This window comes from Schistocerca americana, chromosome 9, assembly GCF_021461395.2.
Source record: "Schistocerca americana isolate TAMUIC-IGC-003095 chromosome 9, iqSchAmer2.1, whole genome shotgun sequence".
NCBI lineage: Eukaryota > Metazoa > Arthropoda > Insecta > Orthoptera > Acrididae > Schistocerca > Schistocerca americana.
This window is the reverse complement of record NC_060127.1, coordinates 158,665,731-158,681,608: the sequence shown is the minus strand read 5'-3', so window position 1 is coordinate 158,681,608 and position 15,878 is coordinate 158,665,731. Positions and strand designations below refer to the sequence as shown.

Below are 15,878 nucleotides of genomic sequence, written 5' to 3'. Positions count from 1 at the left end.
ACTCTTCCTTTAATAACAAAATCTATATTCAGAAAGACGGTTTAGCAATGGGCAATAGTTTAGCTGGCCTACTAGCTGACATCTATATTAAGGACCTGGAAAACAAATTCTTTAAAGATAATCCAATGGAAAAAGACAGAGTCATTTATTACAAATGCTATGTTGATGACACATTGATAATATACCGTGGAACAACTGATATAGAAAACTTAGCCACTAAACTAAATAATATACATCCCAAAATACAGTTTACTGTTGAACACCAAACACAACAGGGAATTAATTTTCTTGGCTTAAACATAACATGTCACAACACCAAATACAAATTCAAAATTTACAGGAAACCCACCACAACAGATGTTGTTAGAAATAATACACCATGCCACCCAAATCAGCATAGACTAGCATTTTTCAGATCAGCACTCAACCGTGCAAACAAAATTCATGCTGAACCTGCTGTAAAAACCAAGGAACTAAACATTTTAAAAACAATAGCCCACAATAATGCTTATGGCCTAACCATAGTTGACAGACTAGATGCAAAAATGAAAACTAAGCAAAAACCATCAACAAACGTTTCCTCAGTACCAGAAGAAACTAAATATATCTGTATGCCTTTCCTTGGTAATGAATCATATCAATTTGCAAAACTATTTAACCACACAAAGTCAAAATCAGTTTCCACACAAACAACAAAATACAAAACAAAATAATTTACAACATTAAAACAACCAGCCCACTATATCACAAATCAGGTATATGCAAATTAACTTGTAATAGCTATTCTTGCTGCTACAGACGGTTCTTCGATCATGTAGGCTGCAGATTCCTCGACTTGTGCCATAGGGTGGTGGGGTTTCAGGTTCGGCTAAATAGGTCAGGTGTCCACTACACACAGGAGGCAGCTACACGGGTAGCAGGGACAGTGTGGCATGGACTGGGCAGTTTTTTAGGTTAGACAGTCTCGGGAAAAATCAAAAAGGGCTCCAGTCTCAAAGGGTACTGGGCAAAGAAACGATGAGAATCGACCAAGCAATAGTCGGTATTGTAGTTGTAAATTATCGTAGCTGTGTTGGAAAAGTACCAGAGCTTCAAGTGCTGATAGAAAGCACTGAAGCTGAAATCGTTATAGGAACAGAAAGCTGGCTAAAGCTGGAGATAAATTCTGCCGAAATTTTTACAGAGGCGTAAACTGTGTTCGGAAAGGATAGATTAAATAAAGTAGGTGGTGGTGTGTTTGTGTCTGTTGGTAGTAGTTTATCTTGTAGTGAAGTTGAAATAGATAGTTCCTGCACATTACTATGGGTAGAGGCTATACTCAACAGCTGTACCAAAGTAATAATTGGCTCCTTCTACTGATCCCCCTGACTCAGATGATACAATAGCTGAACGGTTCAAAGAAAACTTGAATCTCATTACAAATAAGTACCCCATTCATAAAGTTATAATTGGTGGAGACTTCAATCTACTCTTGATTTGTAGGCGAAAATACATGTTGTTCAAAGCCAGTGGAAGACAGAAAACATCTTCCGAAATTGTACTAAATGCTTTCTCTGAGAATTACTTCGAACAATTAGTTCATGAGCCCACACGAACTGTAAATGGTTGCAAAAACACACTTGACCTCTTAGCCACAAATAATCCTGATCTAATAGAGAGCATCATGTCGGATACTGGGATTAGTGAACACAAGGCAACTGGACAGGAGAGAGAAGAAGGGAGCTTTCTTGCACTTTTCTGAAAAGCAAGAGTTATTGGGTAAAATTTTACAGCTTGCTATATTGGTGGACCATTGTCATCTGGCAGAAAAAGAGAGGAGAAACGTTTACCAACATATTATTGTTGCCTTGGAGGTGTTAGTATTCCTTGCTTCTTGGACAGTGGGAAAGCATGAAGCTGGAAGCCTATAGTCATCATCTCTGTGGGTCATTTCTTTCTTTTTTCTTTCTTTTTTTCCAAGTATCAACTGCTTCTCACACACTATCTGTAGAGGTTACCTGCTTTGGCTACCATTCGTATGTTGTTGAAATACACATTGTAGCTGCAGTCCTCTTGCTGCGCTACTGCAGTTTTCAGTCTCAGTTTTAAATGTGTGGGGAATACAAATAACTACCAGAAGCCAGCTTGTGCGGCACAATGGTAATATTTTGGTAAACGCTCCACTTCCCTTTCTCTGCCTTTCATCGCTAAAATGTGGGACAGTTTAATGTGTCATTCAGCCGTGAGCATAGACAAATGGAAACTTAGACCACCTGAGAGGAAGGAAAGGTGCAGGGGATGAAATCCTGCCTTCCTCAACCCCAATCTGCAAAAGCATGACTTATGCACAGTCATAGGGATTGCCAATCACTTCTGCTGTCGTGGGAATCATATTAAAACCCTGTGATGAACCAGGATTAACCTCGACACTCGTTTCAAAATTAGAAAAGGAAACAGTGAGTACCACATAGCACAAAGTAAAGCTGAGTACACAAATCATTTGGTAATGACTGTGGCACAAATACTTGCTAAGGTTGGCAGTGTTGTAAACGTGGTAGTGCAGGCCTGACTTCTACCGGTATATTACCCAACCGTAGTCTGAAACACGTCCCAGCATAATACTGCCACATTGTAGTGTTCGTGCTATACTTGTCTGATGATGATGGCCTGCCAATAGCAGCCTAAAAATTGCCCTCAATAACTCCACTTCTTGTAGCGAGGCTTAAAACCATATCAACCAAAACCACTAAAAATAAATGCAAAATATATCTATTTAAAACAGCAGATAAAAATTCATTTGATGCCTTCCTAAGAGAGAATCTCCACTCCTTCCAAGCTGATTGTGTAAGTGTAGACCATATATGGCTCAAATTCAGAGATACAGTATCAACAGCAATAGATAGTTTCATACCACCTAAGTTAATAAGAAATGGGACTGATCCACCATGGTACACAAAACACATCAGAACACTGTTGCAGAAGCAATGAAAAAAGCTTACCAAATTCAGAATAATGCAAAATCCCCAAGATTGGCTAAGTTTCACAGAAGTTCAAAATTTAGTGCAGACATCAATGAGAGATGCTTTTAATAGTTTCCACAATGAAACATTGTCTCAAAATATTGTACAAAACCCAAAGAGATTCTGGTCATATGTAAAGTACACAAGTGGCAAAAAAACAGTCAATACCATTACTGCACGATAGCGATGGAAATGTTACCGATGATAGTGCCACTAAAGCAGAGTCACTAAATACAGTTTCCCGTAATTCCTTCACGAAGGAAGAAGTAAATATTCCAGAATTCAAAACCAGAACAGCTGTTAGCATGAGTGACAAAAGTAGATATCTTAATGTTGCTTAACAACTCAAATCACTTAAGAAAGGCAAGTCTTCCGTTCCAGATGGCATACCAATGAGGTTCCTTTCAGAATATGCAGACACAATAGCGTCTTTCTTAGCAATCATATACAACCACTCACTTGACGAAAGGTCTGTTCCTAAAGACTGGAAAGTAGCACAGGTTACACCAATATTTAAGAAAGCAAATAGGAGTAACCCATTGAATTACAGACCCAAATCACTGACCTCAATTTGCAGCAGGATTTTGGAGCATATACTGTACTCAAACATTATGAGTCACCTTGAAGAAAATGACTTATTGATACATAACCAACACGGATTCAGGAAATATCCTTCTTGTGCAACACAGCTAGCTCTATATTCCCATGAAGTAATGAGTGCTGTCGATAAGGGACCTCAGATCGATTCCATATTCGTAGATTTCCAGAAGGCTTTTGATAGCGTTTCTCACAAGCGACTATTAATCAAAGTGCGTGAATATGGAGTATCATCTCAGTTGTCTGACTGGATTTGTGATTTCCTCTGAGAGAGGTCACAGTTCGTAGTGATAGACGGTAAATCATTGAGCAGAACAGAAGTGACATCTGGCGTTCCAAAGGCCCTCTGCTGTTCCTGATTTACATAAATGATCTAGGTGATAATCTGAGCAGCCCCCTTAGATTGTTTGCAGATGATGCTTTAATTTACCGTCTAGTAAAATCATCAGATGATCAATTCCAATAACAAAATGATCTAGAGAGAATTTCTGTATGGTGTGAAAAGTGGCAATTGGCACTAAACAAAGAAAAGTGTGAGGTCATCCACATGGGTACTAAAAGAAATCTGATAAATTTTGGGTAAATGATAAATCGCACAAATCTAAGGGCTGTCAATTTGGCTAAATACCTAGGAATTACAGTTATGAGCAACTTAAATTGGAAAGACCACATAGATAATATTGTGGGGAAGGCGAAACAAAGACTGCGCTTTGTTGGCAAAACACTTAGAAGATGCGACAAATCCACTAAAGAGACAGCCTACATTACACTTGTCCGTCTTCTGCTGGGATATTTCTGCATGGTATGGGATCCTTACCAGGTATATTGACAGAGGACATCGAAAAAGTGCAAAGAAGGACAGCTCATTTCGTGTTATCACGCAATAGGGGTGAGAGTGTCACTGATATGATACACAAGTTGGGGTGGCAGTCACTGAAACAAAGGTGGTTTCCTTCACAGCGAGACCTATTTGCGAGGTTTCAATCACTAACTTTCTCTTCCAAGTGCGAAAATATTTTGTTGACACCCATCTACATAGAGAGAAATGAACATTATAATAAAATAAGAGAAATCAGAGTTTGAACGGAAAGATTTAGGTGTTCCTTTTTCCCACGCACCATTCAAGAGTGTAATGGTAAAGAAGTAGTATGAAAATGGTTTGATGAACCCTCTGCCAGGCACTTACGTGTGAATTGCAGAGTAACCATGTAGATGTAGATAGGGCAGACAGGAAGAAATTTTGAATCCGATACAAAGAGCATACTGACGCACTCCGTTTAAAAAATTTAAATAGATCCACTTTTGCAGCCCATCTAGCCCAAAATAGTCATTCAATCACAGATGTAAAAACCAACTTCCACATTCTACACACTGTAGACAAAGGAATAAAAATGGACCTCATGGAAGAATTAGAAACTTTCATACATAACAGTAAAACACCCCACACCATCTTAAATGAGCACATTGATTTAGCAAACAACCCATTCTTCCAAAATTTTAAAGAGTACTTAAATTTGAAAAACTAATAAATACTGTACTCATCCACTGCCGTACCCATTCTCCACCTCTCACATACCGCAGCTAAACACCATCCTCTCCCATCCTCTTTTTTTACACACACACACAACACCCCCCCCCCCCCCCCGGTCTCTCTCTCTCTCTCTCTCTCTCTCTCTCTCTCTCTCTCTCTCCCCCCTCTCCTCTCCCCCCCTCTCCCCCCTCTCTCCTCCCTCTCTCCCCCCCTCTCCCCCCCTCTCTCCCTTCCTCCCTACCATTCCACCTGCCTTCCTCCCGACCCCCCTTCCCTCCCCATATGTATACAATCTTGTTTATTGAGCAATGAGAAACATGCCAAACATAACTTCACTACCAGAAATATTGTCCTAAACACTTTGTTGTAGATTTTTGTAAATACCATAAGAAAATTTTGCAGTGTAAAAACATAGTAATAATATTTTTTATAAAGAAGGTAATGTAGTAAATATATATTTTATTACGAATGCCACACAAAACGAAAAATGAGCAAAGAAAATTCTCTGTCTCCACAAAACTCTTTGGAGACAACAACGGCCACACTCGTCGGTTCGTTTATATTTTGTAAAGTATGTGGGAGTCGCCATCAGTGGAAAAGTGCCTGTTTCACTGGATATTTAACGATAGTGGTAAGCACACATTATGTTTTCCAGAGCAGTGCCTGCCGCAAGAATAAAAACAGTAATACCGTCAAATTAATCTTACAATCATAATATTCTTTGCACATGCAGTGCTCACTTTTTCATCTCTGTATTTGCCACAGATGCACGACCCCCACAATACTCCAAACTAAATTGTATCATCTGACGACGAATCGCTAGGCAGTTCGAAGATGGTCACGAATAGATAAAGAATTGAAGAAAAAATGGCGATTGGCTGCAGTAATTCCTGAAACCTTTAACAAGACAGTCACAGTGTTCCAAATCCAGAATGGATAAAAGTTTTAATAAAATGTGTTTTTGGTTGAAAGCACGGTATTGGCAGTTCCACAGCTTCACGGTTACTGAATCCCAGCGGCTTTTACAGGGTATCTTGCAATTCTGTAACTGCTTGTGACCGATGTTCTTACATGCCACTGTATGCATCACAGTTCATCCACTGCTTTTAATTTGTTGCCCAAAGTCACCTCTTAGTGCCTAATGAGATTAAACATATTTTTTCTGATTAATTGTAGCAGCATTAAAGATTACTCCTGCATAATGCAGCACATTATCTGATCAAAAGTATCTGGACACTATTATGTAATGCAAAATTGACCACTAGGTGTCATGAGAGTGGGGCTTGCCAATATAAAAATTGTGTTGGCAGTAGAGAAACTGTACAGAATGGATGAATCAGGAGAGCTCAGTGATTTTTAATGTGGACTAGTCCTCGAATGTCGCCTGAGTAACAAATCTATGAGGGGCATTTAAATCCTCGTGAACCTCCCCAAATCGTGTGTCGACGGTGTGATCGCAGAGTGGGAAACGAAAGAACAACCGCAGCTCAACCGAAACCGGGCAGACTTCATATACTTGCGGACGAGGACTGTCGAGCATTGTTGAGGGTGATTGTAAAACACTGCATGAAATCAGCAGAAGGTATCACCTGTGCTGCCAGTAGTCCAGTTAGCACAATGACTGTGCATGGGGAGTTACAAAGAATGGATACAATGTTTGAGAAGCTTCTCATAAGCCACAAATTTTTGTAGTCAGTGCTAAGTGACATTTGAGGTTATCTAAAGAGCAACACCACTGGACAGCGAATGACTGGAAATAAATGACTCGGGAGTTATGAATCACACTGTACTTATGGCAAATGAGTAAAAGTGTCCGGGGTTGGTGAATGCTTGGAGAACGTTACCTGCTGTCGTGCGTAATGCCGACAGTAAAGTATGGAGGAGGTGATGTAATGGTTTATTTTTCATGTTTAGGCTGCTGTCCCTTATCACAGTTAAGAAAATGCTAAATGAAGAAGGATATTAACGTATTTTACAGCATTGTTCACTGCGTGCAGTCGAGGAGCAGTTTGGGAACAATGACTGACTGTATTAGCATAACAATGATCGCACCATAAAGCAGTATCTGTGAGGTGGACAGTAACATTCCTGCGATGGACTGTCCGGCACAGAGTTGTGACCTGAATCCGTGGTGCACAGTCAGTACGAGTAAGAATATCGACTTCGCTCAGGAGCCTGGCATCTGACCTCACTATCTTCTCTCGCTTTGGCTCTTGAGGAAGAATGGACTTACATTGCTCCGGAGACATTCAGACACCTCACTGAAAGTGCCTCCAGCAGCATTCGAGCCCTCATAAAGGCAAATCGTGGACACACTCCAGGTTAAAGTGTCGTGATACTCTTGATCAGGTAATGTATACCACTTTAGTCCTTTAATATATTGATTAATGGATAAATTGGGAACTTCCCTGCATTCTGAAATTTTTATGCAATTAATGTATAATATTTATCTAGATACAAATCATCATCGTTAGACACGTGCCCTGTAAATAAGTATAGGTTACGTGACAAATGTTTTATGGATATATGCTGATTGATTTTTGTTTGTAATAATTGCCTAGTTATGGTCTTTTTAATTGCATGTATGTGCCTGAGAATGGTCTGTTGGTTGACTGAAATTGGTAGTTTTATTAATAAAGTGACATGCAGATATTGTGCCAAATCATCATTTTCCAAAGATATTTAAAAACTATTGAATGTTATGTCATATTTCAGCATTTTCAGGCTACTTCCATGCCCAAATATGACATCGAATCTTATGCTTGACAATGGCGCATAAGCTGATGTTAAAATAGTGCAGTAAAAGCCAGAAGTGGAAAATTGTATTGAATAATTCATAGAGGCTATCCACCCATAATGAAGAAATAAATCCATAAAATAATGTAGAATAGAGTTTATTGATATGAAAAGACTGAACCTGACGGAATGGCAACTCCGTCTGCATTTGGCAATTTGTGATCATTTATGTTATGACAGTCTTTGAGCATGAAGGTAAAATCTTCTAGTTTGCTAGGCCATGTCAGTTCCTCTTCAGATTTCTTCTTCATAAGTTGTTTCAACCCCTCTCCTGAGATGTCGTTCAGGACTACTCTGGTGTCACCTGTAAGCTGAACATAATATAGGAACAGCTTCACGTTCACTTAGTAAAGGGAGCTTTCTTGCACTTTTCTGAAAAGCAAGAGTTATTGGGTAAAATTTTACAGCTTGCTATATTGGTGGACCATTGTCATCTGGCAGAAAAAGAGAGGAGAAACGTTTACCAACATATTATTGTTGCCTTGGACGTGTTAGTATTCCTTGCTTCTTGGACAGTGGGAAAGCATGAAGCTGGAAGCCTATAGTCATCATCTCTGTGGGTCATTTCTTTCTTTTTTCTTTCTTTTTTTCCAAGTATCAACTGCTTCTCACACACTATCTGTAGAGGTTACCTGCTTTGGCTACCATTCGTATGTTGTTGAAATACACATTGTAGCTGCAGTCCTCTTGCTGCGCTACTGCAGTTTTCAGTCTCAGTTTTAAATGTGTGGGGAATACAAATAACTACCAGAAGCCAGCTTGTGCGGCACAATGGTAATATTTTGGTAAACGCTCCACTTCCCTTTCTCTGCCTTTCATCGCTAAAATGTGGGACAGTTTAATGTGTCATTCAGCCGTGAGCATAGACAAATGGAAACTTAGACCACCTGAGAGGAAGGAAAGGTGCAGGGGATGAAATCCTGCCTTCCTCAACCCCAATCTGCAAAAGCATGACTTATGCACAGTCATAGGGATTGCCAATCACTTCTGCTGTCGTGGGAATCATATTAAAACCCTGTGATGAACCAGGATTAACCTCGACACTCGTTTCAAAATTAGAAAAGGAAACAGTGAGTACCACATAGCACAAAGTAAAGCTGAGTACACAAATCATTTGGTAATGACTGTGGCACAAATACTTGCTAAGGTTGGCAGTGTTGTAAACGTGGTAGTGCAGGCCTGACTTCTACCGGTATATTACCCAACCGTAGTCTGAAACACGTCCCAGCATAATACTGCCACATTGTAGTGTTCGTGCTATACTTGTCTGATGATGATGGCCTGCCAATAGCAGCCTAAAAATTGCCCTCAATAACTCCACTTCTTCAGAACAAGTGCAGGAAAATTCCCTTTTGTAAATGAGTGTGACACTGGTCTTGCACAACGTTCAGCTGACGGTGGACACCACAAGGTCTCTGAGTGAGATCCTAGCAGAGGGGATGAAGTGTCAATTGTGACGAAGAACTTTGAAGTGGAGTGATGCAGCCTAAAAAATCTAGAAAGTTATACTTTCAATGACATCAGGTTTGCCGGCCAGGGTGGCAGAGCGGTTCTAGGCGCTACAGATGGAACTGTGCGACCGCTACGGTCGCAGGTTCGAATCCTACGTTGGGCATGCATGTGTGTGCTGTCCTTATGTTAGTTAGGTTTAATTAGTTCTAAGTTCTAGGGGACTGATGACCTTGGAAGTTAAGTCCCATAGTGCTCAGAGCCATTTGAACCATTTTGACATGAGCTTTGATAGCCTGCAGACTTACTCTTTGAAATGTTTGTATTTTTCACAATGGGTCCTCTCTTTTCAGGTATAATGCACAGGACGATGGTGGCAATCCACTCACTGTTTCTGTAGCTCCTCCCCAGCCGACTGTTATCGAGAGTGTGGTGCAGGATGTGTATGGCTGCAGCAGTTGCTCCATGTCCTTCTCCTGCACTGCAGAAGTGAGCAAACACGTGAGGTCTCACCCGCCAAGGAGAAAGCCGTTCATCTGCAGGGTGTGCTTGAAGACGGACACCTTGGCTTCCAATCTCAAGAGGCATATGCGCACCCACTCTGGAGAAAAGCCATACAGCTGTGTTCTGTGCTTCAAGATGTTTACCTCCGCTTATTCTCTGAAGATACACAGGAGGATTCATACGGGGTACAAACCGTATACCTGTAAAGTATGCCCCAGGTCTTTCTATCAGAAGACAGACTTGAACAAACACTGCATTGCTCATTACAGGTCACAGCAGATACTGCAAAGCGCAAAGGATCTTCTAGAAATCACAGAGTCAAATTTGTCGAAGCGAAATGTGAAAGTACGCAATCCATCTACGGCAAAGGTATTTTCTCGAGGCGCAGCATCGCGAGTGCCACACATTCTGTGTCGTACGAGCCCTTATGTATTGTCTCCCCCATCATCGATGGCACGTGCGAATGGAAACTCGATAACTGATGATTCGCAGACTGAATCTCCAACAAATGCACTTCACGATTCGCCTCCACCTTTTGCACCTGTCATCACTGAAGTTGTCGGGTCGTTCCACGAAGAAGACAGTGAAGTACAACCTTGCCCGTCACCGTCGAATAATGGAGAACGACAGAAGCAAGAAGCATTTAATGCGGGAAACTTGTCTAGCAACCAGATTAGAATGGAGAAAGCTGTATACACACAACCAGTGATGAATTCAGTGAACCCACAGTGCACTAATAACACTGTTGCATTGCAAGATACTGCCATACCTGCGTCCAGTTCTGCAGGTAAACAGCTGACAGTGAAGAAAAATATTTACAAGCAGCCAGGGATGTTCTCAGTGAGTTCTCAGAATGATGCAAACTTGGGCACAACTCTTCTCTCTCCTGTCCAATTGCCTACTAATGTGGTGCAAAATAATGTAAACTCAGCAGCAACTGCCCCCAACACAGGGTTTGCGAACAATTTTATGCCCGAGCAAACTGGAGGTGAAATGTTCTGCATTCCTCTGATCATAAATGGACAAATGTGCTACGCAATACCGGCTCCGACACCTTCCCAGTTGTCAGTTGTAAGTAACCCCTCACCAGTCCAGACGGCAGTCCAACCCGTGAGTTCCCATAATATTCCCAGTCAAGAGACATTTCTACTTCCTGTATTTGTACCACCGATTTCAAATGGTGTCCCAAATTCTAATTCATCGCAGCCTATGGTCACACCAGCAGTAACTCCACAGACTCTAGTTCTTGGGAATGCCACACCCAGTCAATCGCAACATCAGATTGGGTTTCAGTCTGCACCTGTTAGTACTGTTACTGATGAGCGGCTGGAAAATTCCTCTGGATCGCAAATAGCAACTGGGAAGACTGAAAATTTCACAGGATCCCAGATGACAACTGTGAAGACTGTTTCATGTGTTCAACCGGGAAATTTCTCGGGATCACAGATGACAACTGTGGAGACTGCCCCACGTGATCAGCTGGAAAGTTCTTTCCGATCCCAGGCAACATCTGTGAAGACCGTCCACTGTGTTTGGCCGGAAAATTCCTCGGGATCCCAAACGACAACTGTGAAGAGTGTCTCACGTATTCGGCAAAATAATCAGTTTATGCTTCCGCCCCCACCTGCGACAGACGTTAAGCGGGTGGATCATTATGATCATCATCATAACCATGATCTTACAGTTACAAAGAAGGGTTCCAATGGCATCGTGCAACATGAACGTGTTTATTGCAATACTTGTAACGCATCTGTAAGTGTTTTTACTAAGCGAGGTAAACACAAGAAAGTGTCTTAGTATTCCACAAGGACGTAGATGTGACATTCTCAGGTGGGGTTTGCAAATCCAGGGTCAGCAAAGAGGAGAGACCTACAGGTACAGATGATAATGCCAGAATGAGCTGTATTAGCACTGATATGCAGTGTGGGATTCTAGCCTGATGTGACCTATCTGTCCTTGAGGGGGGGGGGGGGGGGGGGGAGTGATATGCCTTTCTGCTGGTTTTCTGCTACTGCACAGTTTTCACGGCACAGACTCACTTGTGAGAAAAATCTGACTGACACAGGTTGTATGAATATGTTATCTTATGCTGAGCTGATGTGATCAACTTGTAAGTATTTCTTCACTAACTTAAACAGTATCAGATAGTTTTCATTTAAATTTTTTGTTATTATCTCTTTTGCTCTTGATAAGGAGCGGAAATAGGGAAGGTCAAAAGAAATGTAGGGAGAGGACAAAAGGGGGAGGTGGACAGCATATCTGGAGCCATTACGTCTGTAGTGCTCCCCACAACTATTCAGCAGTTTTTATCAGAAACTTCTCACAGTACAATTTATGTTTCCATAAATATTCAGTGAGTTTAAAGGTCTAGAGAATTTGGGTAGTTATTTTTTAGTAATACGATTGCGTTCTGGCACCCATTAGCGTGCACAACAAAATGCATTGTGTAATTCAAGAGGCTAAATAAAAAAGCTGCTGATATCTTCTCTTCTATCCTGCAGATTCCCACTGTCTGTAACTCACTTTCATTCAGTATTGTGCTCCAGATATACAGGGGATGGATGAAAATTATTGGAAAAACCAAAAATGCAACACATTTCAATGCTTAATGTGGTGTAGGAAATCTGCTGGCTTTCAAAATGGCTACCACTTATCTCGGAATGAATAAATAAGTTATTTCAGAATAAATAAATACAGCTCGTGCGTGGGTTTTTAAAGAAATCTTATGCCATTCTTTCTGCAAATTAGTCGCAACTTCAGGTAGCGACGATCTAGGTGGATGGTGATCGTGCACCCTTCTCTCCAAAGCAGACCACAAAGGCTCAGTAATACTGGTGACTGCGGTGTTGAGGTGAGATGTGAAAATTAATTTTCACGCTCACAAAACAGTCTTGGACAATGGAAGCTGTGGGAGCAGGGACCCTGACATCTTGTAACACGGCATCACCACTGAGAAACAAACATTATACCATGTGATGCACATGATCAGACGAAATGGTTACATAGTCGTTGGCAGTAATGTGACCTTGCACAGCAGCCATGGAGCAGATGAAAAATCAGAACAAGACTGCCCATATCATCTCCAAACCCCTGCCACATTTTACTCTTGGGATGTAAGCTTGGCCAGAAGTTGGAAACAGTATAAAACAGTCTACTGACCAAATTACTTTATTCTGTTGCTCTGTAACCCTGGTTTTACGGCTTTGGTGCCATGTTTTCCTGTTAGGGGCATTTGCATCAGTGGTGAGTGGTTTTGAAATTCCATCTCACTCTGCAATTCCCTCTTTGAAGCTCCCTGTACGTTGTTTTTGTGCTGACAGGATTCGCGAGTACAACATTCAGTTTTACAGTGGCTTTTGCAACCACTTCCTCTTTTTCCATTTTCCCTGTGTGCGGTACAAATCTCCGGTACAGTGCTTCTCGTAACACCGAATGCTTTGGTTACCTTGGTTACAGAAAAACACCCATTTGATCACCAAAAATTTGCATGTGTTCAAATTTGTGTAGCTCTGACATAATACACACACAACTATACAAAATAGTGTTCTGGCCATGACTGACACTTCCTACATATTGAGGATATTGCACAGGTGCCATTGTATTCAAATACAACAGGGCAGCCTGTAGACTGGGCTAGCATCTGCATTTATCTTCAAGTACGCTTTTCTCATGCTGTTCCATATTTTTGTCCAACGCACTTACATTCTCGTCAATTTCTTTCTTAAACGGGGGCTTGGGGTTTTTGTAAGTAATTCTGTCTCTGCATGTGGTCTCCTGATTCTTATGCCCTCCTTGCTTCATCTACCATGCTTTATTCTGTTCACAATATAGCAGTTTGTCTGCTATGTTGTCCCAATAGTCTCATTATTTCTGCTCCTCAGTACTTTCTAGATGAATAAACCACTTCGTTGGCAAAACTTGTTCTTCCACCACTCTTGTCCCTGATCCTTCTTGTCCCCAATTGTTTTCATTCCATGCCCATGCCCATATTTTAGCTTTTTAACTCACAGATTGTTTGTTGTTCAGAATAAGTATTCTGAAGCTAATGTGTATACTATTTCACGCCACTGGTACATGTACCTGGGATCCCTATATCATCCATTAGTATTTTCTTAAACTTTCTCATTTCATATTTACCTTTTTTTTTCACTAAGGTTTGGTGTTTGCATTTAACTTGGATCCTTTCATAACTGGCTAGGTAAGTTAGTTGAAAGATTAGAGGAAGGCAAGGTTACACCACTGCCAATGGCACCAACTCTATTAAAGCACTGTTTTGTTCAAACTAACCATTAGGTTGATTACAGATTTATCTTTCTTCACGTATAGCATAACATCCAGTTTGCAAACCCTGAAATTCACCGTGTTCTCCTGCTAGAGCCTCCATAATCTCAGCACCAATAGTTGCTCTTTCAGCAGTTGCCTATTGAGTCCTCCTTTCCAGTCCTTGATCCTCTTTGTCAAGTTGCGAGTGTTAGGACAGAGGAAGTGCTAGTAAATCAGCAACAAGTGAAAATTAAAGGGTCAAAATGTGTATCAGAAAGCAGAGAGGCATTATTACTGAAGATAGGCAACGTCATCTGTAGTCACACCTGTCTATTTTTTATCAGCTTGTGTTTACTTCTTTTGATATCTCCATGATCTGTTTGAACTCTACTGTTTCATGTGACTCACAGATTGCTTTGTCATAGATTTACTGGTGGATGTTTTTCAGAAAACTCTGCACGTCTCTTTGGTGGTACTAAGTATTACACTTTGCTGAAAAATTGCCATTAACTTTTAAGTATTAATTTATTTGTATGAGGTTTAAAAGCATTGTTAACTGTGAAATCTCCTTCAGTGCTTGGTATTGAACACTTGTGAATTGCACAAAGGAGAAAACTGTTGAGTGTGACAAAAGCTGTAATGCACAGTACAGCACAGTAGCAACGAAATGTGTAAATGTAACTCCATGTGTGCTAAATGTTGTAATGAAGTTCAAAATTTATTTGTGTTTGTTTATTAGTAATTGTTATAAATAATTTTATAAGAAAATCTATTTTTATATTGTGCATTACCCTGCCCAGATTAGGTCCCTAAGACCCTCACCTATTTGGGACCAGGAACAAAATATATCAAAAAACAGTACAAAACATTCTCAAAATTCTATTCATACTTCTTGTTCAGTCATATACCTCTGAGAAATTATTATGAGAACAGTTAAAATTACCAACACAAATAACAAAAATGAATAATAATAATAGTAGTAATAAATGGCATTAAGAATAACAATAATATTATTTTAGCAAATTTGAAGGTGTGTTTAGTGTTATCAGAAAAAAAGTGATAATGAAGGAGAAGAAGAGTGAAATGATGGTGACAAGAACTCTTTAAAAAGAACAGACTTTCTGTAGATGACTGTAGAGGTTAAGGATACGGAAAATTGTTCTCAGGGATAATTGTGTTATGCAGTGGTATATAGTGGACTTTATTTCGTCGAGAATGAGTGTTCCTGCTGTGCTGTTCAGATATTAGATAAATAAGGGGGAGTGCAATTACTGACAAGGCGATAGAGTAAACTCAGGGTTCAGTATCTTCTACCATTTTTGGCACTAAACCATTTTACTTGTTTGTAGCAGGGCTGATATGGTCACAATAGCAGCGATACCAGACAGAAAGTCAAATCTTTCTTGACTCAAGGTGAGATTGATTCTTCTAACTATAAGAAAAGAGTGGAGTGACAAACTTCATTGGTCCAGGGCTTACCAATGCTATCAGACATTTATAAGTAGAGTATGACAGCCAAAAACAGTTGCAGGATAAAAAATTTGATCCTGCAACTGTTTTTGGCTGTCATCCTTTATCGTGAAGAATTTTAACAGTTGCTGTTGCAGCCATGTTTAAAATCTTGATAAGTAGAGTAAATTATCTTTGTTTTCACTCATTCTCAGAACAGATAGGACCTTATCAACATGAGGCCTGTATGATTTCCCTCTTCTCTGCAACATTCTCAATCCTGTCCTTAC

The 15,878-nt window shown here is 40.4% G+C and overlaps 1 protein-coding gene across 1 annotated transcript in view; it reads left to right on the top strand.

Annotated features, from left to right (window-relative positions):
• The window catches only part of LOC124551304, a 127,946-nt gene extending 116,116 nt beyond the window's left edge, over window positions 1–11,830 (top strand). The window contains exon 12 of the mRNA XM_047126315.1: window positions 9,726–11,830. Within this exon, the coding sequence (XP_046982271.1) occupies window positions 9,726–11,673 (1,948 nt within the window). The 3' untranslated portion in view covers window positions 11,674–11,830. The remainder of the gene's footprint in view (window positions 1–9,725) is intronic.
• Window positions 11,831–15,878: the final 4,048 nt, after the last annotated feature.